At 41.6% G+C, this 27,276-nt stretch overlaps 1 protein-coding gene across 3 annotated transcripts; it reads left to right on the top strand.

Moving 5' to 3' along the window:
- The first annotated feature begins 520 nt into the window (after positions 1-520).
- ccdc85a (coiled-coil domain containing 85A) lies at positions 521-26,873 on the top strand. 3 transcript variants are annotated; one of them, XR_011979596.1, is made up of 4 exons: positions 521-1,193; positions 2,368-3,867; positions 23,368-23,425; positions 25,543-25,566. XR_011979596.1 is itself a non-coding variant. In XM_072676983.1 (4 exons), exons 1-4 carry the CDS (start codon positions 954-956, stop codon positions 25,556-25,558), a joined length of 1,302 nt encoding a protein of 433 aa, XP_072533084.1. In that variant the 5' UTR covers positions 521-953; the 3' UTR covers positions 25,559-26,873. The 3 variants fall into 3 exon arrangements, 2 of the variants coding, with proteins under 2 accessions (XP_072533084.1, XP_072533085.1); XM_072676983.1 differs by having other exon boundaries at positions 2,368-3,355; positions 25,543-26,873; XM_072676984.1 differs by having other exon boundaries at positions 2,368-3,346; positions 25,543-26,873.
- The last annotated feature ends 403 nt before the right edge of the window (positions 26,874-27,276 follow it).

Below are 27,276 nucleotides of genomic sequence, written 5' to 3' on the forward strand. Positions count from 1 at the left end.
GATACTATGGCAACAACATCAATAGTAATAACAACACTGAGAAAAACAAAATTATTATAATATTATTATGACAAAAATAATAAAAAGCAATAATAATAATAATAATAATAATAATAATAAAGGTTAAAATAAAGGTTGTTATGTGTTTTCTGTTTATAATCTTGTTATTACTACTACAGATATTATACTCGGATGATGAAATGATGCTTTGACATTAATTGACATTTTTAAATGGTGTCTTACATCAAACAGTTGAGGCAACAATGTTCAAGCCGACAGACAGCAGTTATGTCGATGAAACATTTTATTAACGTTAAGTTATTGACCACGTATGTGTGTCTACAGTATATTAGAGGCTTTTTAAAAACAGATATGTAAAGCCATCGTTAATCTGAAGGTTTTACACCCTGCAATTTAAACGCCAGGTGGCGCTCGATAACCAAAAACGCTATCTCCATTAGGATATAGGGGGCGTCCAAGACATATGCGTATTAAAAAGAGAGAGGCTGTATGTGTGCGTGCGTGTGCGAGAGCGAGAGAGAGAGCGTCAGGGCGCGTGCGCTGCAGTCCCGCACCGTGCCCCTGGAGCGATGGTGCTTTAGCGGTATTTAGCGGTCAGAAAGGCCGGTCCTACACGCAGCTCCATGGCTGGAGAAGGAGGCACGATCGGCGGCGGCAGACGGCAGGGGCGAGGGGCTCTTCCGTAGAGACACGGGGCTGTTTTTCCCCCCCGCGCCGAGAAGGAGCTGAAGAAGTGGATAACCGGCACTGTGGGCTTGCAGCGCTGCAGCTTCAGTATGGATAGCGCAGAGAGCTTCAGTACGAGCGTCTCCTAATCCCGGCCGGTTTTGTGCAGAGGGAAATTTGCGGGAAAGTGTCGGCCAGGGCGCCCGTCTATCAGCCACATCTCTGCTGGAGCTCTCAGCGCGCCGGCGAGTCGCTTTAAAAGAGGGATGGAGAAACCAAGCCAAGCTCAGCTGCAGTCAGCCATGTCCAAGAAGGCTGAAAGTGGTGCCGAAGACGTGTCTAAACTTACGGACGAGGAGCTCCTCAAGTGGAGCAAGGAGGAGCTGGTGCGGAGGCTGCGTAAAGCCGAGGCGGAGAAGATGAGCGTCATCGTGGACCACAGCAACCTCATCAGGGAAGTGAACCGCAGGCTCCAACAGCACCTGAACGAGATACGGGGGCTTAAGGTAAACGCAGTGCTAAGGTGGATGACGATGTCAGTGCGTGGCTGCGTGGACTAGCACCAAGTCCACCACACCTAGGCACTGCTAGTACTAGAAGAGAAGAAGGGATCGGATGGGGTTAGGAGGAAAACGTTAAGATGACCCAGAGTCTTCATGACATGCCACTTGACCATTTACCCATAAAATGTACCAGTTATATATATATATATATATATATATATATATATATATATATATATATATATATATGTAAATGCAACTTTTTAATGTTTTTGAGAAGCATTATGGTATATAAACGTGTGCCTTGATAATAATAGAATTTTGAGTAAAATCTCATGACATGGATGATGAATGCAAGGAAGTTTGAGGGAGCTGGATGATACATAACCGGGCAAGGATGAGTCAAAGCCTGCATTCCAGTCTATTTGGTATTCTGGAGGTGTGTGAGGCAGTTCTCAGTCGTAGATGTTTGGAAGGGCAGCTGTGACTCAGTGGGTTCAGAACATGATGGAGCTGGAGGGTTTTTGGATGTTGACATTACACTGGAGGTCAAGCGTCCTTTTTCTGTCACTGTGCCCTGGAGCAAGGTATTTATGCCAATAGCTACTCTAAGGATATTGCATTACAGCCTCATTGTGTCCTTTATACCATGCTCTGGGCAGTGGCCTTGGGAAAGAGCACAAGTTACTTTTGAAAATACATTAAGATTGAGTTAATGAAAACCCCACATTGAAATATGCAGCATTAAGTTAATAAATAGCCTTAATACTGTGTGTAACCTTACACACAACTACATGTGTATATTATATGTATTCTATGTGTGTGTGCATGGCATGAACAGTTAACTGATGTACATATGGTAATAAAACCCTTGAATGTTGAACACTAACATGTACAATATCTACAGACTTTTTCCTAGTAAACTTAAAACAATCCCAGGGCCAGTAATAGGATTGTGGAATGGGTTTAATTGTGACTGACGGGTGTTTTATGGACACAGAAGAATGTGTGTGGAGAACAGCAGAACATTAGAGTCTCTGTTCTGTATTCTGTGTATGTATCACTTCTCATCTTTATTGCCGTGTTGTTATAGATGTCTTAATGGCTTTCATATTGCATGAGAATGGTCATTCCTTTGACACTGCTGTTGAGGGCATTCCTTTTCTTGCCATTGCAGGAGGTGAATCAGAAGCTGCAGGAAGACAACCAGGAGCTAAGGGACCTCTGCTGCTTCTTGGATGACGACCGGCAGAAGGGAAAGAAGGTCTCAAGGGAGTGGCAGCGCCTTGGCCGTTACAGCGCTGGGATCATGCGCAAGGAGGTGACGCTTTACCTGCAGAAGCTGAAGGAGCTGGAGCAGAGGCAGGATGAGGTACTGAAGGAAAACCTTGAGCTGAGGGAGCTGTGCCTCATGCTGGATGAGGAGAAGGGCTCTGGAGGCACAGGAGGGTCAGTGGGCACTGGAGCACCAGCGGGCTGCAGGAACTCGATCGATAGCCAGAGCAGCCTGTCCCATGCCAGTGTGCCTGGGCCAGGGCTGCTGAGGGACGTCGGGGACGGGAGCAGCACCTCCAGCGCAGGCAGCACGGATAGCCCCGATCATCTCACACACAAGCAGCAGTTGCTGGCCTGTTCAGCGGGGGGCAGCCCCGAACTCCTTCACAAGCCTCGGTCAGGGGAAGAGGGCCCAGGCCCTGAGCTCTCCGGCCGCAGACGGAGCACCAGCCCGGAATATGCTGCCCACACCTTCCCTCAAGTGTGCCGGCCTCGCTGTGGCTCCTTTTCCAGCCCCGACCACAAGGGCCTGCGAGGTCTCAGCCCTGAAAAGCTCATGAAAGGCCTGACTAGAGGCAGCCCGGAGCAGTTCTCCAAGCACTTGCTGGTGTCCTCCCAGCCTCCTGGAAGCCCTGACCTCTTCCAGAAGCACAGGGGGAGCATCGGGAGCGCATGTGGGAGTCCCGAACCCAAGCAGTTACTGACAGGAACACCTGAGCACTTGCAGAAGGGTCGTGTGGTATCAGGAAGTCCTGAGATGCTGAGGCATGGGTACAGTGCGAGCCCGGAGCACGGCAAGTTCGGAAGTCCAGGACGGGACGTGGCCCAGAGAAGGTCAGGAGGAGACGAGATGTCCCCACATCACCGGAGCATCTACAGCGGTATGAATGGTGGGTCTGACTGGAGCCTGCTGTAGAATCCAACACTGAGGGCCATTTCAGTACACTACATGCAAAGGGATGGTCATCAGTCATCACGGAGAGCAGCAGTTTCAAAACAAACAAAACAAACAAACAAAAAAAGTCCTATAGCCAGGCACTAAACCATCCCATTCTATAAGCCATGATCTACATTTATTTAAGTTTTCCTTTGCGCAGCTCAGACGGGGCCTTGAGGAGGTAGAACAGGGCCGTTAGTGTCTGGCAGAACGCCTGATTTCTGGTAAAGGTCGGTGGTGTCCAGTCTTGGTTCTCAAGGGCCATGATTTCGGCAAGCTTTAGCTGCTACCTGTCAATCAACCTGTGCTTTTATGCCTTGGAAGCCATTTACACGCTGGAGCCCAACTGAGGGAACTGTAACCAATCACACAACATAAAGTTCAGAGGCCCAACAAAAAGCCAGAAGACAGTGCTCCCCAGCAGGACCAGGAGTGGACACCACTGTTTTTGCCATATGCTTCCAGGTGAGTGGAGTGGCAAACTGAAGACTGCAGCAGCAACAGCTCTGCAGCAGTTGCAGTAAAGAGAAACAGGGTCATTGCTCTGCTCTCTTCTCCTGCTCTCTTCTTGCTTTATTTTCATATCACATTCTCCTTCTGTATTAGTACCTCAGAGACTCAGAATTCCCCACATGGGATTGGCTGTAGCTCATAACCAATTTTTAAAAACTGATTGTGAGCTGTGGGAAGCCAAGCACCGCAGTACAGATACAGCAAGTATGTGCAATCAGGCATGCCCACTTACACGCATGCAAACATAGCATTGTGCTCCAAACTCAATGTTTTGCTTGTTGTAGTTGTTCCTCTGCTTCCACTCACACACAATCCTAAAAATAAAGGTGCCAAAAGGGTTCTCTGGAGTGACAATACCTACAATACCTCTTAATGAATGGCTCGCTAATGAGACTGAGATGCGTGGGTTTGAAGATTGTGAAGGTTGTGAATATAGAAACAACTCCCTTAACCTCCATTTAAATGACATAAAGGTTCTTTAAAGCAACATTATGTAACATTTTTGTACCTTAAAATAAAAAAGTTCTAAATCATTGTGATGCTCCACTGACTTGTCAAATGGAGAACAGCATCTTTATCGTTGTTACTCTGTGCTCCGAACGCTGCTACTGCACTATGGAACCTTTGGCGGGCAGGACAACGCTTGTGAGAACTGCAGAACGCTGTAATCCTGTAATACAGTACGGATTTCTGTAAAATCCTAAATTTTACTCGTTACCTCGTCAGTCCACATGCTTCTTTCACTTTCAGTAAGGGTTCTGTGTCTCTCAGCTTGTTCAGAAATGCATAAAATGTGTAAAGTGTGTCCTTCATGGGTGGCTCAAAGCACAAATTACACTTCTCAACTGAAGGTGGGGCCCAGAAGTAAGAAATATCAATTCTTGCATAATGCTGCTTTAAGTTTAAAAAGACCATTCTACTCACACATCATACATTAAACGTCTCTTCATTACTTCAGAGAGTCCTTTTGGCACCTGTATGTTTAAGTATTGGTGTAACAATGTATTGAAAAAGGTGATAATGTGCTTTGTGGTTAATTATAATGTCTAATGCAACTGTGTAGTTATAACACCAAAGTTTGCAAACAATCAGCACCGGGCACCCACTCCAACACATTCATGTCATGTGGCATTCTTGTCCCGCCTCCCAGCTCTAGTCTTATTAGTAGATGATGCAAAAGTATCAAATTGTGAACCCAGTATCATAAATCTGAGTGTATTGCCACACATCTGTACATCTTTAGATCTTGCTGAATCTGAGGAGAGGTTTGTCTTGCACACATACACCTAAAGTTTGGGTGATATTGACAAAAAACTGATCAAATCATTTGAAAAAATCATTTGACATGTGAGCAGAATCTATTCTTACACTGATTGAAAGGTGATTTTAGCTTAAACACTCATTTGCGCACAAAGCACTGAGGTAGAAAGGAGGCTGTATTCACATCTGACAAAATCCAGTTTAGGTACAATGGATGGAGCCATTTCTGTAATGTAGATGCTCTGTCTTTCTATCTCGTTTTGCCTTTGTCCCTTAGCAAATGGGGTAATGACTGTGTGCAGAACCAAGAAGAAAAAATATAAGCCTCTACTGTTGGTGTGTGGCAGGCATTCTCTCCAGCAGCAGGCTGCTAATGATTTCCTGAAGGGAGAAAGTGCTGACTTGTGGAGCTAGCCAAGGCCATGGGACACTTCCTGAAGCAGTGCTGTTTACCTTACGCTGCGTTTAAGAGGCAGATAACAGCAGCTAATTAACACCTGAGTTCACTGCGCTGGAAGACATGTCCAGATGCTCTGCAGCGACTGATCTCTCTGACCAAAGAGGCAATTCTGGTGCTGATGGAAGACGGTTTTGACAGTAAACGTATGGGGACTTTACATGCTTGCTGGTAACATTTAACATGGTGGAGGTGGCATGGCAGAGTGGTGCTGGAGCTGACTGGAGGCCTTGTGTTGTGTGGTGTGTTTGAAGACAGGCAGTTCTGAGTTTGCACAGAGTGGAAGGCACTTTGCTGCAGATGGTCTTTACTGAGATAAATCCTTCTGATTGCTGTTCGTTCACACCACTCTAACAAGGGGGGGGGGGGTGTAAGCAGGGAAGAGCTGTGTTTCTCTCTCTCTCTCTCTCTCTCTCTCGCTCTGTCTCATTCCCTCTAGCTTTCTCTCTCATCTCCATTTCCAAAAGTCTGTTTCATAAATTTGCAGATCCTATTAAACTCTTCCACAAAGACACTTAGCATCTTAGCCACTAATTCGACCCAGCACTCTCTCACTTTTTTAGTCCTAAGCTCCCTCGGAAGTTCATTTCCAGAAACTCATACCCTTACTCCCTAGAATCTATAATCAGTACATGGTTTCTGAGTTTGCTGTACCTCTGTGTTCTACCCATAATGTTTTTGATCCATTTTATTTTTGGCCCAGAAGATTTTCATCAAACTGGAGCGACCGTGCTCCCTCCCTCCCCTTCAATGGCATTTCTGGCATTTGCTAAAATCCTGCGCCAACAGTCCAAGCAGGGAATTACAGTGTGTCCATGTTACCCATGGCCAGCCAGGCTGGATTATCCCATAAGAGGGTTTGGACAGACAGATTTCTTTTTATTTCCCCCCTCCATCTCTGGGGCATGCCTGATTTTAGCTGACCTCTTGGTTTGCAGCATCAAGCTCAGTTTGGCTGTAATTAATAGTTTGTATTCAGCACACATTACTTTTTTAAACAACCCAGTGGCTTATACTTGGGGAGCTGTTTTTTTGCTGTAAAACATATGAATACTTTTGTGCTTGGACCTCTCTTTGTTCCATTGCTAGGTTGTATACATGGCTGGAGATTGGCACCATAGAAAAAGCTGTCAGACATGGCTTACTAATTGTTTATTGAGGATTTAATGGTGGCAATGGATGTATGCTTAATCTTAGTAAATATACTGTGTTGTTGAGCATTTTTGGACATTATAGCCATGTTTTAGATTTGTTTTGGCCATAGGGTTTGTAAACATGCTGCACTTAAGTTTTAGGGAACATTCTGAAGTACATACACTACTAGGCCTAAATTTTTGCTTGTATTTTTAAATTCTGGAAACGCTCACTTACACTATTTGAAATGTTCCCCCCCCTGCAAAGATATGCAATAAAACATCTCCCCATCCTTCTGCCAGCTTATCAGTGTTGCATTACCGTAACCTCTTTCTTAGCCAGAGTGATCTCCAGCAGAGCCAGGTTTGCTATCTCCATTCTCAATCCCATCCATGCTGCTCCCGGAGCCCCAGGGAGTGCCAGCAGCCCAGCCGGATATCTGCCTCTCTCACAGAGGACGCTGCCAGTGACCTTGACCAGCATCACCCTAAATATAGCTCTACAACCAGGGGCTGTCCTGTGAGTCTGTTTCAGAAAGGGTCTTTGTGTGTGTGTGTGTGTGCATGTGTGTTCCCCAGGGCCTTCTGTTGAGGAAGCTCAAAGTGTCTGTCAATCAGATGGCTTGTCAATTCCTCATGTAAATAATGAATAATGCCATAGATGGGCTGCATTTGCATTGGTAATGTGACAGAGAACAAGCACGGCTCACTGTTCACGCTTCACGCTTTGTAGGCATTCGCCGTAGTTCAAGGCTGATGTGACAGTGGACTGTTTTGGTGATTTGCAGTAATTTCATTTGGAGGCTAAGCCACTCACTGAATTGAATAGGGGGATTGGTTTCTGTGTGCTTGCTGTAACATTTAACGGGAATTTAATTTCTCCCTTTCATTCCTCATGAGATCCAGTGGCTGGTGGAGAATGAGCATCAGACCGCCCTTTTTGCTCTCTTTAACTCTGACGTTGAAATCCATTTCTGAGAAGAAGGCTGGGTGCTGTGAGGTTGTGTAACAGTTACGTAGGATTTCTCTGAAGCCTAGCCGTTCAGCACTAAACTAAATCTAATCAGCTCTTTGTGACCCAGCCCATTGACTGAGCTTGACTGAGTATCGGCATAATTAACGGCCGCTTGCTTCTTTCGCAGTTTAATGGAAATTCAAATCTGGCTAAGCTGTCGCCCAAATAGGCATACGTGTATTCCCCCAGTGGTCCCTTTTTGTTGTTGCTAATGCCATAAGCTATAAATATTCATGCCGACTGTAGTATGTAAGATTGTGTGCATCAGTGCTTGCACGCAGTGTAGAAAAGGGAGCATGGATGAAAGCATCGGGCCGAGCGGAAGACTACAACATTCATCGACCATTCATTAGTTCAGGAATAAGCAATTGATCCAGGCCCTTTCTGCCTCATCACAGGATCATAAGATTCAGGTTACATGAATACTACTATAGACTGGATGTTTGTGAATTATATATACACAATATGGACAAAAGTATTCGGACACCTGCTCATTCATTGTTTCTTCCGAAATCTATGGTATTAAAAAGGAGTGTATTTCATATGTTTTTGTTGGAGTAACTGTCTCTACTGTCCAAGAAAGGACTACTAGATTGTGCAGCATTGCTGTGAGGATTTGATTGCTTTCAGTGACAAGAGCGTTAGTGAGGTGAAGATGTATGATGATTTCTATACCACCCCATCTCCAACTCCCCATCTCATCCCAAAAGTATTAGATGGAGCACCATCTCATCATTCTAAACAACACAGTTCCACTGCTCCACAGCTCAATGCTGAGGGCTTTGTACCCCTCTAGCCCACCCCTGGCATTAGACATGGTGCCAATAGGTCCACATTTATCTGCTCCAGAGAATATTATTCTTTAGGCAACGTCTACATGGAAGTTGTGTGTGTGTGTGTGTGTGTTCAGCCATCTGCACATCTGTGTCAGCGATGGGTGCAACTGTCTCAGTAGCTGACTGTATTTATTAGAAGGGTGTCCACAAATATTTGGACATAATGTGTAAGTCTATATATATTATATAGATAGATAGATATTCAGACAGTATTACGCCACTACGATGTCCTTCACGCTTGCTGCCGATGCAACTCTAGCTCTTGCTTTTTTCGAGTTCCCCTGTGTATGCACTCACCCTTACAAGTGCATCATTTTTGATAGAGGAAGGGGAAGAAAAAAATGGCTTCCCTGATAGAATCAAGAGAGATAAAGCAGTTCAATTGAAGATGTCTCAGTTGCCTTTACATCATCACCATTACTTTCTGAAGTGTGTAGTTATCATTGTCAGCTCCCGACAGAGGTCCATGTAAATGTCCATAGCAGTTGTAGCTGCTGTCTTGTTTAACAGCATATGTTGTCAACTCTTACTCTCCACCTCTCCAGCTAATCTCTTAATGGTCTAATTAAACACAACGGAAATGATCCACATTATTCATTCCAATTACTGGCCCTAGGGTACATCTCTCACGTTCCCTGGAAAACATCCTAGTGTGTCACTGGAAGGCATGTGTTTCACGTGTAGGCAGGACTAATGGTGCAAAAATGTGTTGTTACATTCCAATGGATCAATATGAAGGCTGAGATTCCACTGCATTGATTTTAGAATCTTAGAATGAATTCTAATTCATTGCAATTACATTTAATATGTAGACACCAATAATGCCCCCCTCCCCAAAACAAAACAAAAAAAACTCTGTGGTATTTTAGAAATGTAAAAACATAAAAAAATGAATAGAACTGATGCAACATATATATTGAGCCCTTATGAAAGACCCTGATATCTCATGCTCAGCACCTGGTCAGATCTTTACCCAGAAGCCACGGTTACCTGCTGGCTGCGGGCATAAGGGGGCGGCCATTGATCACTCCCCTGGAGAGAGGCAGCGAGGGGGCGGGCGGCAGCCAGACAGATGCAGGCCTCTTACCTAATCTGCTCTTACATCCTCTCAGTCTAGCTTGAACTGCAGGGTCCAGATTAAATCATCCACTTTGTGAGTCCTAAACCACAAAAACGTTGAGTGTGGCAGAGTCTGACTGCTCACTGTGTTTTAAAAGGACTGAGAAATGTAGTGATATTATGCTGAAAAAGACGTGCGAACATAGGGGGAAGTAATTATCTTTGAGCTTAGAGCTGGCCAGTATATCTTAATTATATCACTGCTTCCGACTTAGTTTAGGTTTAATAATCTATCTATCTATCTATCTATCTATCTAGCTATCTATCTAGCTATATAAATTATCCTTATATTTAATTTCTATATTTATTTGCTCTCTCCTCATTTTATTTTGCTCAATCTTTTGCCACAACTCATTAACCTATCAATAGAAATACAAACCAAATGTAAACATAAATAATCCCATAACTCATGGACATGAATGCCATAGCAATGCCGGGCTTTCAATGATTCAATGAAGTGTTCGTTTTTCAACATACATTTTATATAGAAAAAAATATAAATTTTTAGGGGATTAACAAAGGGTCAAAATTATACATGCAGGATCTAAAATGTCTTTACAGGGCACGTAATATTTGGTAAAATGTCCCTAAGGAAGTTGCACCTTGACCAGACACTTTAGGTAGCCATCAACAAGCCACTGGCATTGTTCTGTTTGGTTATTTGAACACCCTTCATGGCAGAACTGATAGAGCTAAATACATTTTAGATTTTTACATTTTCCAAATAAATTTTAAAGTTATTTGGTTCCTGACCCAGCCCTGACTTTTAACCACAGTCCTCATATGTTCAGTAGGTTGAAGGTCAGGACTTTGGGAAGGTCATTCCAAAAGTCTAATGTTAGCCTGCTTTATCAATCCTACAGTATATACCTTTGGTGTGTGTTTGTAGACATTGTCCTGTTGGACCTCCTAACTGTGTCCAGGTTTCAAATGTTTAGCTGGCTGTATAAGGTTATGCAGAAGAATTCCAAGGTAGTTCTCACCGAATACTCTGTATTTATGTAGAGTTGTTTAAACTGATGGTCTTGGAATAGTTGTTTAAAAGTGGATCCAAGAGACCTTCCTGACATAAATCTCTGATCATTCTTCTCAGATCTGCACAGAGCTTATTGGGCTTTCCCACTGTACTGTCTGTTGGTCAGTACCATGAGTTCTGTCAAGCAAGCCCTTTTTATGTAGGCACAGAGAAGCTACCAGCTGTATTCCCTGGTGATTACTAACAGGAAGTTAAGAGGTCCTGCCATTGGCAATTTAAAAGACATTTGGTTGTGTTGATTTCAGAAAAAAAGTACCTTGTGCACCAAATTCTTGAATGTTGTATATTCATTCTGCCCTAGAAAATCAACAGGCCAGAGAAAGCTTTTTAAACTTTTGCTCAATACTGCTAAAAATAATTAACACTATATGATGTCAGTACTAATGCAAAATATCACTCAACACTGCTTGACATGTTCATATAGTCATCTATTAGCAGCCACCAATTCTACACGAACATGTCTTATTATACGTATCTCATTATATCACTCTCACACATCTCTGTCGTTCCTGCACTGCTGACCTTTTCCGTTGACAGGGGGATTTATGAGGTAGCTGATGTTACACTGTACAGTGGGGGAGTGGCTGTTGCGGCTGTGTGGAAGAAGGGCAATCTTCCAGCATCCTGAGCCACTGGGTCACAGATGAATATGTAGTCATCCACTGACTATCACTAGCTTGGAGTATCTCAGATATACAGTATACTGACCATGCTGAGCACAGAATAGCAGAAGCAAGCAAAAAATTCAAGAAATATTTGCAACTGAAGTTGAAGTCAAACTGGAGATATATTAGAATGAATTAAAAAGAGATATATAATATTATATACAATAATTATATGTAATATAAAATTATGGAGATTGGATGGAGGTTTTGAAAAAGTCATTGATTTTTTTCCTGTTTTTAGATGTTGAAGGACCTCCCGCACTTGGCTAAAGTCAAAGTTTAGGTCACAGGGAAAAGAGTGATGCACTGCATGCCCTTGTTTATTCAGAACAATACATATCATTTATTTATTAATTTTATCATATTTTCCCACTGGAATTTGTTACAATTGGGGTGGAAACACTCATTAGTATATGTTCTCTAGGTGTAGGTATCACCCCTTTAGTTCAGTGTTGTAACTTCTTAATAGCTTTTGTATTGCATAATAACTACCCTTCCTTAGATGCTGAGCACATTGCCTTCGCTGGCCACGGATATTCAAGAAACAGCTCAAACAGACACATTGTTGAACAGACAGATAACTCATCTTCAGCAGAAATGACTGCAATGGCTGAGGCAGAGGAGGCCATCAGGTGTAATGTGAATACTAGCAGCCCTGTGGGTCTCCAGTGCACATGAGGGGCACTGAAATGATGCATTCGAAAGTAAGATATTAATATAGAGTATATTTACACTGGTACATGCCCTTGTCAAATGAAAACCAGCATTACACACAATCACTGGTTCACTGATGAATCATCAGTTGCCGGTTGCCCTGTTTTTGGCCTTGCCTTGGGCACTGAATGTATTACTATTCTATATGGGTGTGCAGTTGTAGATGCTATCTGTGCTGGTCCATTTCATGTTTTGAGGGGACGCCGTAGAGATTAATGGCTGTAATCTCTTATTGAGCTGTTCTCAATCACTCTTGGATGTGATTGGGCAACATAGATCATAATACAGCTCTGGTGGGCTTTACTGTGTGTGTTAGAAGCATATCTCTATCAAATGTACAGATGTGTGTTATGGTAACTGTGGTTATCCTGTAACGTGTGACGATACCTTGTCTGACTGGTGACAAGATGTAAACTCTCCTTCCCCTCCCTCCACCCTCATTGTAACTATGCTCAACAGCCACAAAGAGCAGTTCACCATAAAAGGGACTAGTGACTGACGTGTTTATTTGAGTTTATGTATTTTGCATAGAAATCTATTACTGTTATTAGCTGTTGTGTTGCTGTGCAAACAAATAGAAACATTAGTGTAGGTACAAGTATTATCTATTGGGTTTTCTGATAATTATTTCTTATACTGTCTGACACATACTGCTGTGAATGTATGCATTTTGGGTTTGGTGTTCTATTGACATTTTTTGCTGCTTGTTCATCTGTTTTTTTTAGTTTATAGCATGCAGTGTGATGTGGGCAGCAATAGCTCTTGTGTTACTTTAAAAAAAGAGTGAAATCAGACTTTAGAGAACGAAAATCGAGTGAAAAAGGACAGAGAAAGAGATGAGATGCCTTTTTTCCACAGTGAAAGTGCTGCACTTTTTGCTCTTGATTCAGACGACCAGGCTCACATTTCTGAGCATAGGCAGAAAAGGCAGGACCCTGCTCATGTATCAGTCTGAAAGCTCTGTGTGCAGCTCTTGGACTCAGTCGGAATGCAGGCAGCCTGCTGCTGTTAATGCTACGCACATTAAAAGATGCACTTTACATCAGGCTGGTTTTAGAAATGAAGCAAAGACATGTAGTGCTATGGGTGGACGATTTGTATTATAGGCTAAATTAACATTATACTCTATACAGTATATATGAGAAAATGGTTGGGATGTGATTAGCACATTTAATTTGACATTTTTATTTGACATTCCTCCATCTTTATTGCCCCTGGTTAATGTACCAAAGACACCTATATCATATACAGATACTTAGGACATCTTCAGTTAATGAAGCAAGTGCCCAGAATGCCTTTGGCTAATGTAGGAGAGTGGCTAGAACACATTTAGTGAATGTAGACTGTCTTTGGCCACTGGTAATGGTAAGGATGTGAGTATAACGCATTAATATTTATATTACATAAGGATACGCACTATGCCACAATATATACAATTTTATTATATGCTGATAAGTAATTATATATATTATAACAAAATTGTTATATCTGATAAGTTATAACACAGCCATGTATTTATATGTATCGTTGCTTTATGCAAAAACCTTGCGTAAGGGGTCCATTTTTGTTTTTCACTTTTTGATGTAAGTTGTTCTTTACATTGTGTCATAATTTTAACATCAGTGGACCAATCATATATACATATGTTTGTCATCAAAACAAACAATATTCCTTAATTGTAATTGTTCCCAAGTGATTTTTGAAAGATTTCTGTTCAGCATTATTTTAACAATTTCACACGATGCATACACTGTCAGAACAACACAGTTATGCAACATACAGAAAGCTATTTAAGTGCCAATTGTCAAGACTCTGCAGCCTGGTAAACTTGAATTGAGTGAGTGAGTGAGTAAGTGAGTGAGTTCATTCCAGATCCATGAGGTGCTTTTTAGATATTTAAGAAAAGGTACCGAACTGTCACTGGTGTGATGCCCTCAAGGGTATGCCTTCGATACCTTTGTTTATGTATACTATATAGATAAAAGTATTGAGAGACCTGCATTCATTGTTTCTTCCAAAATCAATGGTATAACAGAATCGTTTATCCTGCTTTTGTTGGAGTAACTGTCTGTACTGTACAGCCAGGGATTTCTAAAAGATGGAGCATTGCTCTTAGGATTTGATTGCATTCAACAGCAGGAGCACTAGTGAAGTCAGGATGTAACCATTCCACCTCATCCCCAACTCATCCCAAAAACATTGAATAGAGCGTCATCATTCCAGAGAACACAGTTCTGAAACTGCTCCACAGCTAAGTGCAGGTGGGGGGGCTTTTTTTATCTAGCCCATGTCTGGCATTAGGTATGGTGCCAATAGGTTCATATTTATCTGCTTCAGAGAGTTCTATTCTATTGGTAGTACTCCTCGGCAGGGTCTAGACCAGCAGTGTGTGTGTGTGCATTTGCACATCTGTGTCAGCAATGGGTGCAACTTTAAGTAGTTGAACACATTGGTGAGAAGGGGTGTCCACAAACATTTGGACATGTAGTGTAAGCGAACCAGTGACCAGTTCCACTGGTAACTATACATGCCAATGCAGTAGCAAATGTTACTGTATTCATGCCATATTCCTTTTTTATTACTTCTATACTCTATACTATAGACTGCCTCAAGTTTAGGCTCTGAATTTATTATTATGACAAGGTATACATTTGCACTTTTCTCTGGTAACATGACTGTAGTGTATCTTAAAAGTACACAGCTGGACCTTGTGGACCATGTTGTACCTTTAAGAGTTCATTTGCTCTGTTTGTACCTTTGGGAACAAAAATTCACTTTTTTCTGCCAGCGTAGGATAGCTGGTGTTTTGAAGGATAAAAAAATACTTTTTTTCCATTAGTGAGGATATAGTCTTCTGTGTAATTTGTCTTTTGGTACAAGAAAGCATGATGCAAGTAATGCAGTTGTGGTGTCTCTGCAGTAAATCTAGAAGCTGAAGGTTGTTCTAATACTGCTCACACTCACCCACGCACAACAGGTTCACAAGGCCTTATGTATGGAACCTGCAGCTGGTTCAATTGCTCCTTACTTCTACGTGCACATAGCTGGGTTCTAGTAATGTCATTTTCTTCTGAATTCTGTAAAAAAAGAGTTTTTGTTTTATTATTCACCAGCACAGCATTTTTCAGGGATGCAACAGGGATGAAATCAGCACATCCTTCTCCACACTCTCAGATGAGGAAAGAGGCAGAGCTAGGTGATTGGGAGTTCCATTAAAATGAATGAAATTTATATGCAGATGAGCGTTGCCTTAGACAGAGAGAGAATGAGCCTAAGATGGAGCAGTTGTCACCATAGGGGGGGGACTGCAGGGACGTATCTGATTTTCTTTATGAATTTTCTTCAGCATAAACAGTAACACTGCACTCAATGTCATCTCATTAACAGCTAGTGCTAAGCAATATTAATACAACTCAACATTAAACTATTTTCCAATACTTGTGTACTGGAAAACCTGATGATATGTATCATAATACAGGGGTTACAATTCAATATATTGTGATTATATTGCAATTCTTTAGGCAGCTGTAGGCACATTGTTTGCCCTGTGACATTTCATTGGCAGCCGTTCGAAAAGAGGCAGTGGTTGGTTGCCTGGTGTCAGTGGAGGCAGGTGTCAGTCCTCATCTTCCTAGTGTGTAAAATATTGATTAATAACTATTCATAAATGGAACTGAGTAAAAAGTAGGGTCCTCTCCTTACATATGTGCTGAAGTAGAAATAAGGGTACAGGGTACAGGTTACTACCAACTTCTGGACATTCGCCATGCAGTCCTAATCAGCAACTGTGTTAAAAAAGTAACCAAATCATTTGACGTGAGTAAAATGAGCTGATTTGTGTGTTTCTCACCCATCTTTTTCTTTCTTTGTTAGTCAGACTTGAATTTCTACAAAGCACGTCACACCACAACACATGCAGACACACGAATGGTATTCACAAACATCTCTGGAGTGTAGTACCATTCCATATTGATGAACACATTTGTCACAAAGCTTTTTTAGCAGGTTAGAGGAGCCGAGAGTCCTCGAGAGTCAATTTTCTGCTCACAAGAGCCCTCAGCCACTGTTGTAAAATGGCCCCCACTTCAGTTAAAGTAGCCATGTCATTCGGGCAGTAACTAAAAATGACATTACTGGAAGGCCCCTTTGTTTGTGTGGTTCAGAGCTGCTCTCCTGTCTCATCTTGTGATGGTGGGAGATATCTGTCGGAGGATCTGTCGTTTACTTTGTTAATAGCTTTTTCCATTCTGAAATCCCGCTGCTGAGGCCTCTCTGCTAAAAACATGGGTTTGTGTAGAGAAAGACTGCCGGGGCCTGTTATGGAAGCTGGGTCAGTGGGACACGCGTGGCCCCCTCAATCTGTATGTGTGTTTATTGGTTGTTTTTAGAACCTGCTGCAACAAGAATACCCTCTCCACATCCTAAAACATGCACCATTTCATTCAGTCTCCACTGATGGTCTATTTCTGGTGAAAAATATATCACCACCACGACTTTTTTAAAGGAGTAAAGGCTCTCTATAGAGAAGACTTGGCCATGGAGAACAGACTCAGATTTAACAGTGAACAATGATTAGAGTTAATTTAGCCCTAGGGAAAATTCTCTATGTGCGGTATTTTATCATCCTGTTGTCCAAATAGCAGTTTAATCTCTCAGCTGCACTGATTTCCCTGATGTCGTTCCATCGTGGGTTCCACACGACTGTAGGCCAAACAGAACAAAGGTTAAAGAAAACTATGGATTAGACCCTGTTTACACCTCGTTTCGTCATGTGACTAGTATCTAGATTGTATCCTGATACGATTTTAACCACAAGCATTTACACTTGATAGTCAAATGCATCTCCTGTTAGTCAGACTGAAATACGATGGCAGTGTGGGGCGGAATAAGCAAATGTGCTAATGTCTGTGGCAGTTATTACTGATTTTTGGTTTACACTTTCATAACTTGCCTCAAATGCATCTCGGTCCACCTCCTGAAGTGGTTTGAGTGATCAGATTTGTATCTGTTGGGTGAGTTTGCACTTGCATTTTTATATGGCTTGACCTTATCCAGATCCTTAAGCTAGATGAAGTGACCATGTGTAAACTGGGGTCTTAAGACGCTATATTAGCCCCATCACTTGTAGAATGCTTATTAGGTGGGGCATTATGGGATGACAGAAGTCAGAGAGCTTGGGAGAACCATGGTAGAGAGAGGGCAGGTTGAGGGGATGGTCTAGGCCAGAGGCTTTGCTCTCTTTCAGTTATCTCCTCCAAGGGCAAGGTGCAAAGTGCTCCACAGATAGCAATCAGACTTTTCTTCCAGGGCCAGCCTCTAAAGTAGGCCAACAGCTGCTTCTCCTCCCCTCATTAGCATTTCACTTTGAAGCCAGTCCCTCCCCCCCTATTATTATTTTTGGTGAAGATATTTAATAACATTAATATGTATGCACACGTCTAACCGGCTGTTGCACCCCTGACCGTTTCCATTGCTTCTGGCGTAAGCAAGCACCCCTGTGCTTGTTAATAAAAAACAACGAAACAATGGAAACATCACAAGATTCATATATTTTAATAAACATATCATGCATGGAGCTATGCCCTGGGGTGGTTTTATGTAATTATTTCTGTCTTTTCTCATAAAGGCTTTTTAACTGGAATAGTAGAGATGTAGAAGCAGAGTGCGTGAGATAACACAGAGTGCTTGCCCTCCCTTTGTTGTGTACGTAAAACTGCCCTGTGATGTCTTTGGAACAGGCCTTTCCATGTTGTACAATGACATCTGTGATGTATTTCTGATTATCGCTGTGTGTGTGTGTGTATGTGTTTTGCTCTTTGATGTGCTAGGCATATTGTGTTGTCATTCAAAGAGTGTCTGCTTTTGCTCTTCCTCTTGTTTTTACTTTCATCAGCCATTTCCGACTCTGTACACTAGGCACTAAGAGAAGTACCTCAGTGTGTAGCATATCTTAGATTGTGGGGCACGAAGGTCTCGGCTAAGCTTTGCTAACTGACAGGGGTCCTGCTTCCTGTGCACATACCAACAACGCTAATCCACTTGTGCACAAAACTACTGAAGGTTACCGCCTTCGTTTGAAATTTCACCTTGAAATAAAGGGGAAACATTACTGGTGCTAAAGCCAGCATGCTAAAACATAGGAAAACGTGAGCAGGAGTGGGACTGGGACTGATGTGCTGCATTCCACTCTCCTTGGGAATGAAAAATATTGATTTGTGTTTATGCTTGGCTTCTTTGCTTCCCACAAGTATATTCATTATTTTTCACTCCCCCCCCTTTCTCCCTGTGTGAAGGCCACCCAGCAGCTCAGCACAGCAGAGATGAGCTTATGGGTTTGTTTAATGAGTGGCACAGTGGATGCCCTTGTGAAGGTCAGCAGGGAGGCTCTGTACAATCTCTGATGAGAACAGGAGTAGTCCAGATCATCTGAAGGGAGAAAGAGACAAAGGGAGAGGCACGGAGAGAGAGAGAATAAGTGAGACATGGCATGATATATTGAAGTATTGCAATATTATTATTTGCAATACTGTATCGATTCTCAAAAATAGATTTTTTATTGATAGTTTCCATGCAAAGATTGGTTTCAGACAGTGGTTCATTTAGCATTGTGTTTAAACCCTGACTGCCAGATAGCAGTGTTGTACTCCGTCTTCAGATCCCACTGTTCTGATTGCATTAGGATAAAAAAGAAAAAAAAAACGCAGTATATTGACTCATTGTCCTGTATCGTGATGCATATTGTATCGCCAGGTTCCAATATAAAGGCCTCTTAGGCCTTAGTGTCCCAAATCTGACCTGTTTCATCATATATGACACACAAGTGTTAGCTGTGTGGCCGTGTGAACAGAAAAAAAAAAAACACAGAGAATCTGATATTTTCAATTCTGATTTGGGCCACTTTATATTTGGAATTGGAATTTGAAGCATATCTAATACGTGGCAGTGTGACTTAACAATTTAATGTCAATGTGACTCAACATTCGCTTAGGAGAAGAGAAAGTGGGTGACAACAGTGAGGGAGGTTTTCAGTGGCAGGATAGTGGGGTAACAGTCCTCATGAATGTTTGGGGTGATGTCTCTGTTCTAACACAATTAGAAGATGAATGTCGCAACCGCTCAAAAGAAAATGTCTGAAATTGGAAATAGAAGGGCAAAACTGCAGAGTCAAAGGAAAATAAAAAGCTTGAAAATTAAGGTTAAGAGAACCAAGGGCGCAAACCAAATAAGTGCCCATGGCCGAATAACACGCCATTATTACAGTAAGCTCAAACGCATTCACACTGAAAAGCCCATCTGTTTGCCACTGGCACTTCTTATAGGCTCCTGTCGTGCTGCAAAGATGAAAATGAATATTCATGTTAAGCTTTGCTTTTTATGAGCTTGAACTCTACAGAAGAATGTCAGATATAGGTCATATTGAAAACCTTAAAAAAAACACATGGATGTTCATACACACACACACACACACATACAGGTACAGAAGTTTGATTGATGTGCTGAATTGTTCTTCTAAAGCACACCTGTTTTCTCCCAACAGCAAATGCTCAAATTGAGACATCCCTGAAACATTGCTGAGAACTGAAAGACAACCATCCCACAAAGCTCAGTGATAGGACTCATATGTCTGTACCCTGCCGTGCATGTAGGTGTGTGTGAGGTTCTCTGAAGTAAGACAGCTAAGAAACAGAGCCAGTGTGAATTCTGGGGTGTTTTATTAGAGCTACTGACACATGTAGCACTTGTGGCAGCCAGGCTCAACAAGACTTCCATTTATCTCCTTATGCTTACCATGCCCTTCATTATGTTACACATGCTGCTGTCAGGTTAACACTCTTAAGTAGTGTGCTTTCAGGGAATTGGTAGACTTTTGCTAAGTTTAGTTTCACCAGTGTTCTGATTACTCACTTTTGCATAAAACTGACAGCAGAAGGGAGTGTCACGGTGGCACCACAGGGAGTATGCGTATTGCATAGCTCCAGGGGCCTGGGGTTGTGGGTTCAATCTTCGCCCGAGTCACTGCCTTGAGTAGTTATCCCTAAGTGAACCTCTGGTTGCCTCCCATCTCCCAAAAACACAGATGGTGGGTGAATGAACTATACTAAGTTGCCCCTAGGTGTGAGTGTACCCTGTACTGACTCTCTGTCCATGGAGTGTTCCTGCCCTGCGCCCAATAATTCTGAGTAGGCCCCAGAACCCCCGCAACCCTGACCAGGAAGAATTGGATAAGAAGATGAGTGAATGAATGATAGCAGTATGGTCAACACTAAGAAAAGCTAGAAATCAACATGTCCTATCTGTGTCCTGGAACAAATAGTTTGAAGAGGCTTTTTGTCATTTTTTATCCATTTGAGCCATTCAGTATTCATATTTTATATGATTTTAGCTGCTATACATAATTATAAGGCATTGATCTCCACTGTAAAAGCACTGTTTAACAAATTACTGATTATGAATGAGTCTGCACTGAAAAGCAATACAAATTAGACTAGCATGAGTCTGCATAACTGGCGGTCCATTTCGTTTCCTGAAATGTAAAAAGCTTTTGAACATTGCGAGAATGTAAAACTTATTGCGATTCCATGCCGTTTTAAGGGTGATTTTACCATGATTTTAACTTCTTGTGCCTATTATTCAAGGACATATTAGGACACATGGGGATGAATTCAGATTTCTTTTTGTGCTCAGTCAGAAAATACAGTCTGTAGACATTAATAAAGATAGGGAGTGCACACACACTCTCCTAGCTCAGCTTTACATCAGACATGTACCCTGTTAGAGGAGCACTGGGAATATTCCTGTAGGAGAGCCCGTTTCCATCACAAGTCCCTGGATGCTTCAGTTGTATTGCAGTAATATACCACTGAATAGAGAAGAAGGGTTTGTGTGGGGAGTCAGTGTCAGCTGTCTGTGTTCAGTAAGAGAGCATTGAATGAATTATCTCTTATTTATAGCTCATTGCAACAAGTGGAGAGATTGGGGTGCTGATGGTAAACCACAATTCGATACCACAATGGTGTTCGTAAGTGGAAGAGGAGATAAAATATAGAGAGACAGAAGTATTGGGACCCCTTCTCTTTTATTGTTTCTTTTGAAATCAAGGGTTTTAAAAAGTTCCTATGTGGGAGTAAATGTCTCTACTGTCCAGCGAAGGCTTTCTACTAGATTTTGGAGCATTGCTGTAAGGATCAGCAATAAGAGTGTTAGTGAAGTCAAGATGTTGGATGATACCCACCTCATTCTTAACCTCAACACCCTGAATCATCCAAAAAGTAATAGATGGAGCTCCATCATTACTAAAAACACAGCTCCACTGTATACCTCTCCAGCCCACACCTGGCATTAGGCATGGTGCCAATAGGTTCATGCTTATTCTATTGGCAGTTCTTCTCTACAGGGGCTAGACATGTGTGTGTGTGTGAATGTTTGTACATCTGTGTCAGCAGTGGATGCCACTTAAAGTAGCTCAATGCTTTCATTAGAAGGGCTGTCCACAAACTTACCATTCAGAAGTTCAAGGATTTAAGGAGGCTTTATTGTCATTTGCATCACGTGTGGTACATGGGGTGGAACGAAAATGAGATCTCAAGATCCCAGTTACACCCAGATCCCAGAATCACTTTGAATTTTGGAATCATTGATTTCAGCAATATAAAAACAATAATTCAGTACAAACAGGTTCAGTAAGTGACCAAAATACATTTAATTGGCTAGTTCTGTGTAGCATTACAAGTCTGTAAAAGGTTGTAAAACAATTTTTGTCCAGAATGATGAACAATAATAAAGAAAGACATGCAGTGTAAAAAAAAAAGTTCTAATAAAGTGAATATTCGGAGTGCTTCATGTTTTAAAAGTGATGGTCGAATGTCAAGGTCGAATATCAAATGATTGTTAATATATATTAGATAGATTGACATGTTAGATACATTGTTTACAAAGTGCGTATTGTGTAAAGAATAACAACAAGTATTCATTTTAATTTTATTTAATTTTATTTGATATTTTTTACCAGGGCAGGTCCTCTGATTTGGATATGATGGCCCACAGCACTCATATTTTTTTATTGTGTTTAAAAGTTAGTTAGCCAGTTAGTAATGCTAAGCTATTTAGTTATGCTCTAAATAGCGTTATATAGCCTGTTGGCATGTTGGATTAGCTCAGTGAGACACTTTATGATGATATGTGTTCTCAGCAGTAGCCTATTTCAGACTGCATTCTCTTGAAATACATACAAATCATTTGGTAAAAATGACTGCAATTCCTCAGAAAAGCAGAAGAAACTCTTGAATATGGGCGTGACAAAATAAGGTGCATATGTAGATGCTGTATGGAGTATGTAATTTGGATGAGAGAGAGGACTATAGCCTGCAGTGTGTATGGCTGCCCTTGTTCAAACAGACGTGGTGTCTTTGTGAATGCCAGTTCTTGGAATCTCTTGGTACTGAGACACTCATGAATCATTAATAACTCTTTTATGCAAAGTACTTGAATCTATAAAAGAACAAACAGTTTCTTGGTTTGGCTCAGAATTGGCTCTTAGGCCACAAACTAGATTATGATTAGGAAGAAAAAATGCTTTGTGAATATGGATTGTTGCCATTTGTATGTTTGTATGTTCATGAGGGAGAGAGAGATAGAGAGAGATAGAGAGAGATAGAGAGAGGGAGAGAGTCTTAACATCATAGAGTGGGTGTAGAAGTGACACTTGAGTCAAACAGAAGGCACTTTTCATCGCCACACACTCAGGGTCACACCTCCAGCTAGTAGAGCAACACTGTATGTGTGGAACGAAGATTAAAGCGAGTTATCAAGTGTGTATGTGTGTGTGGAGGTGTGAAGAAGATGAGAAAGTGAGACGGCTACTTATTTCATTAAGGCTACACCTCTCACCTCTTCATGGGGAACATTGCAGGTATCTCGCTGAAAGAGAAAGAGAGCGAGAGAGAGCGAGAGAGAGAGTCCTCCAGGGTCAGCCATGTTATGACCAAGGGAGATGAGATCTGAGGCAGAGCGGAAGTTCTGCCAGGCTAGGCCATATGCCCCCCCACCCCTCCGGGTCAAACATTGCACAACACACGCACATTTGCACAGTACAAAGTTAGTCAGTAATATCTCCAAAATCAGACGTGGGTATGATTGTAAATCCTTTAGTATTTTCTATACAGTGTGACTGTGCCCTATGTTTGGTATTGTGCCATTGACCAATGTTCTCCTTTACAGCTCTGATATCTGCTGGCTGCTGCACCACCTCCTGTAGAAGTGTCAAGCTTTGGGACAGGTAAGATTAAACTGTTTTTTTAGGTTTAAGGTCTAAATAACTAAATAGCTAATGCAAAACTGAGTGACCAGTGCCGTCATTTAACTAATAACTCTAAAACATTTTGGCAACACGAATATAAAAATAAAAGGATAGGTACGAAGAGCAGTCCTACTGAACTGATTGCATTCAAGGAAGAAGCTACATAATTGATTTTAAAATCAAATGATATGCTATATATCCAAATATTTGTGGACACCCCTTCTTTACGTTGCCTTAAGTTGCACCCACTGCTGACACAGATGTGCAGATGCACATACAGCTTGTCCAGTACCTGTAGAGTAGTATTGCCAATAGTATGGGACTCTGGAGCAGATAAACATGAACCTGGCGTGAGCAAGAGAACCATAAAGTCCCCACAGCATTGATCTGTGGAGCAATGGCACTGTGTTCTCTGGAATGATGGTGCTCCATACATTATTTTTCGGATAAGCTGGGGAGTTGGGGATGAGGTGAGGTGGTGATCATCCAACATCTTGTTATCGCTATCGTTCTTGTTACTGAATACAATCAAATCCTTACAGCAAGCAATTCTCCAAAACAGAAGCTCCAACAAAAGCTTTTTTAATACCCTTGATTTTAGAAGACACAATTAACGAGTAGGTGTCCCAAACTTTTGTCATGTAGTGTAAAATAAATGAATGATATGGTAAACCATACAACCTGTCTCTAGCCAGGACTGCCATAAATGGGAGTGTTATATTTGACAGCATGCTTACAGTATGTGTCTAACAAGGAGACAGTAAAGAGATAAAGGGTCTATGCAGGTGTGTGTGTGTGTGTGTGTGTGTGTGTGTGTGTGTGTGTGTGCAAAAGTAATTGTGAGCTCAGCAAAATCAGGAAAGCAAACCTCTCTAATGCTTCCTTGTGGGTTGAATTATTCTGCCATTAAATTTGCCTCATCATTAAATATTAATATATCTTTACATGGCCTCTCCTACTGGGAGCACATTTAAGAGAAGTGGCAGGAATGAAATGACCCCACAGTCCTAGGAGAGAGCAACCAATATTAATGCTTGCTCGTATTCACAGACACTGTCAGTAAACACACAGTTTTCTGATGTGATAAACATGATATGTGCACACACATCAAAAAGGGCATTTCACAGAATCACAGAAATAAAGCACATAATATATGGACAGAAGTATTGGGACACCTGCTCATTCTTTGTTTCTTCAGAAAGGGTATTTTTAAAAAAAGAGTTTACTCTGCTTTTGCTGTAGTAACTGTCTCTGCTGTCCAGGGAAGGCTTTCTACTAGTGGATAATTGCTATGAGGATTTGATTGCATTCACAGACAAGAGCGTTAGTGAGTCCAGGGTGTTAGATAATCACCACCCCATCTCATCTCCAACTCCCCAACTCATCCCAAAAGTATTGGAAGGAGTGCCATCATTCCAGTGAACACAGTTCCACTGTTCCATAGCTCAATTCAAGAGGGCTTTATGTCCCTCTAGCCCATGCCTGGCATTAGTCATAGTGCCAATAGCTATATGTTCATCTGCTCCAGAGAGTCCTTTTCTATTGGCAGTTCTTCTCTACAGGGACTAGCTGTTTGTGTGCATTTGCACATCTGTGGTAGCAATGGGTGGGCTTAAAGTAGCTGAATGCATTCTTTAGAAGGGGTGTCCATAAACATTTGGACATATACTGTATATGTTATTGCTGTCATGGCAAAGCTGTATATCTCAAAAATAGTAACTTTGCAGTGAGTGTTTGTAGAACAGCCTTAATGTTTAATGTATGTATTAATGCAATGGATGTTTATGTTTTTCTTCTAGTAACATTCTGGACCATTTGTATAACATGAAATGTTCAGATAGAGTCAGTGTCCTAAACATAGGCTAATGCTTAGCCTAGGCTAATGCATCCATTGGAACTGCAATTTAGTCCAAGGCTAGGCTTAATCCATGTCCTGGAGACCAGCCCACTCAGTAAAGTAGCATTATCAGTTGGTGTAAAAAAAGACAAAGAAATGCTTACAAAGCTCTCATAGTCCTGTAACAATTCTCTACTGTACCAGAAGAAGGCCTCATACCATGCTAAATGCTAATCACTTCACTCCTTTCAATCTGCAGCTTTGATGCCTCCTGACCCTTGCCTTGATTGAATCCAGTGGTGGGTTCCTGGCCATGGTGGAGGAGTCCAGTCGCCTGGTGTCTAATGTACCGAGAGATGGAAAGAAAAGGAGTGGAATGGAGGGAGAATGTGAAGAAAAAGGAGAAGGAAATTGTGCAGCAGCCAGTGTCTTGTGTCTTCTCCACCCCATGCTGGTGTCAGCTCTCCTGTGTCCCCTATTAGAGCCCTGCACATCCAAGAGGGATTCTTCAGGAGGGAGAAGACTCGAAACCCCGCCCAAACGGAATTCTGTAACGGGAGACGAAAGATGCTCTCTATGTTGCCAACAAAATAGACCTACCTCCTTTAAACGAAAGCAGATGAAACTTAACATAAAAAGTATGAAATGGGACTCAGAGTCTATCACCCCTTTTGTTTACAGATGCCATACACAACCACATACAAGCAAGCACTGATAAGAGCGTACACTTTCCGGTGGGAGCCACTAAAAAAAGTTGAATTGGAGATTCTGTACATCAGATGAAATTACTAAATAAAACAAGTGTTGTCATAGCAATCACTGCCTTGCTTCCATTAAGAGCTTTGTGGTGACCATTAGATAATTATGACCGTAATATAAGCTACAAATATCTATACGTTGAGCAGTCTGTGCTGACCAATTATCATTAGGAAAGGAGATGGTATAACCAAATTGCTCCTATCTGTCATCAGCTACCGACTGCTAAAGAACCATGTGGTAAGTAAAGTGCTGTCTGATCTGATGCTTTTTGGAAGCACAAAGCCAGCCTTAAATACACCCTGTCCCTTCTCTGTCTATGGTAATGGACCAGTCCAGAGGGGCAAATATTAAAGACTTCATTAACATTCATCTAAAAACCACAAGCCCCCAGTTTTTCCCACACTACAAATACCATCATGCCTTGCTTCTTACCCAGGTGTTTCTGTGAATCCCGTCCTTATAGACAGTGACAATAGAACAAGTACATACACAAACATATACAGACAAAACATAAACATACACACACTACACCTTAGCTTCATTTGAGAGAACTGAACAGCACACAGCCATTTTTGGTAGCCCTTTGTTTATTAGGCCTAGATCACAAATTCCTGTGCGCCAACCATTGATCCTCCTGTATAATTCAGTATTACATACAGTAAACGCTACTTTGTAACCTCTTTAACCTGTGATCTTTTTTGTTTTATTTTTGTTGACAAATTATATGAGACAGAACCAATATTAATATATGAAACTTTTATGTTTTTAAAAAGTAAAGAGTAGTTTATCTGCTTAGTTTTTTAAAATGATAACTATAATTATTATTTTTGACGTACTGGTATTATATATATGAATATATATATGATTATTATACTGAGAGATCTGTGTATAATAAAGAGTGTCTTCTTTATGTAAATGACTTTTACTGAGGTGACTTATTATTATAGCTGTCTTTAGGGAAGGCTCTAGATATGATTGTCTGTGTGGTAAGATATCTTACTTGGAAAATGACTGCCTTCTTAAACTGTAGTAAATGAATGCTTTTTGAATAAGGGGGATTTTACAGAGGGCAGAAAATGTTCTGCATAATTCCACTGTCATTCAGAGCAGTTTGAGGACCTCTCTGAGTCAGATTTCCTTACAGTGATGATGATAGGAACCAGTTAACCTACACCTACATGATTATAGTGTTTATATGTAGTGTAAATAAAAGTAAAGTACTTGGAAATCTGGA

Source organism: Salminus brasiliensis, chromosome 4 (assembly GCF_030463535.1).
Source record: "Salminus brasiliensis chromosome 4, fSalBra1.hap2, whole genome shotgun sequence".
Taxonomy (NCBI): domain Eukaryota; kingdom Metazoa; phylum Chordata; class Actinopteri; order Characiformes; family Bryconidae; genus Salminus; species Salminus brasiliensis.

What these genes read in the sequence shown, in the direction of transcription:
- ccdc85a (XM_072676983.1), top strand. Translation starts at nt 954, where the DNA reads ATGGAGAAACCAAGCCAAGCTCAGCTGCAGTCAGCCATGTCCAAGAAG. An exon ending in ACGAGATACGGGGGCTTAAG is followed by an intron (nt 1,194 to 2,367) that starts GTAAACGCAGTG and finishes TTGCCATTGCAG; the next exon opens with GAGGTGAATCAGAAGCTGCA. An exon ending in CATCTACAGCGGTATGAATG is followed by an intron (nt 3,356 to 23,367) that starts GTGGGTCTGACT and finishes TCTCCTTTACAG; the next exon opens with CTCTGATATCTGCTGGCTGC.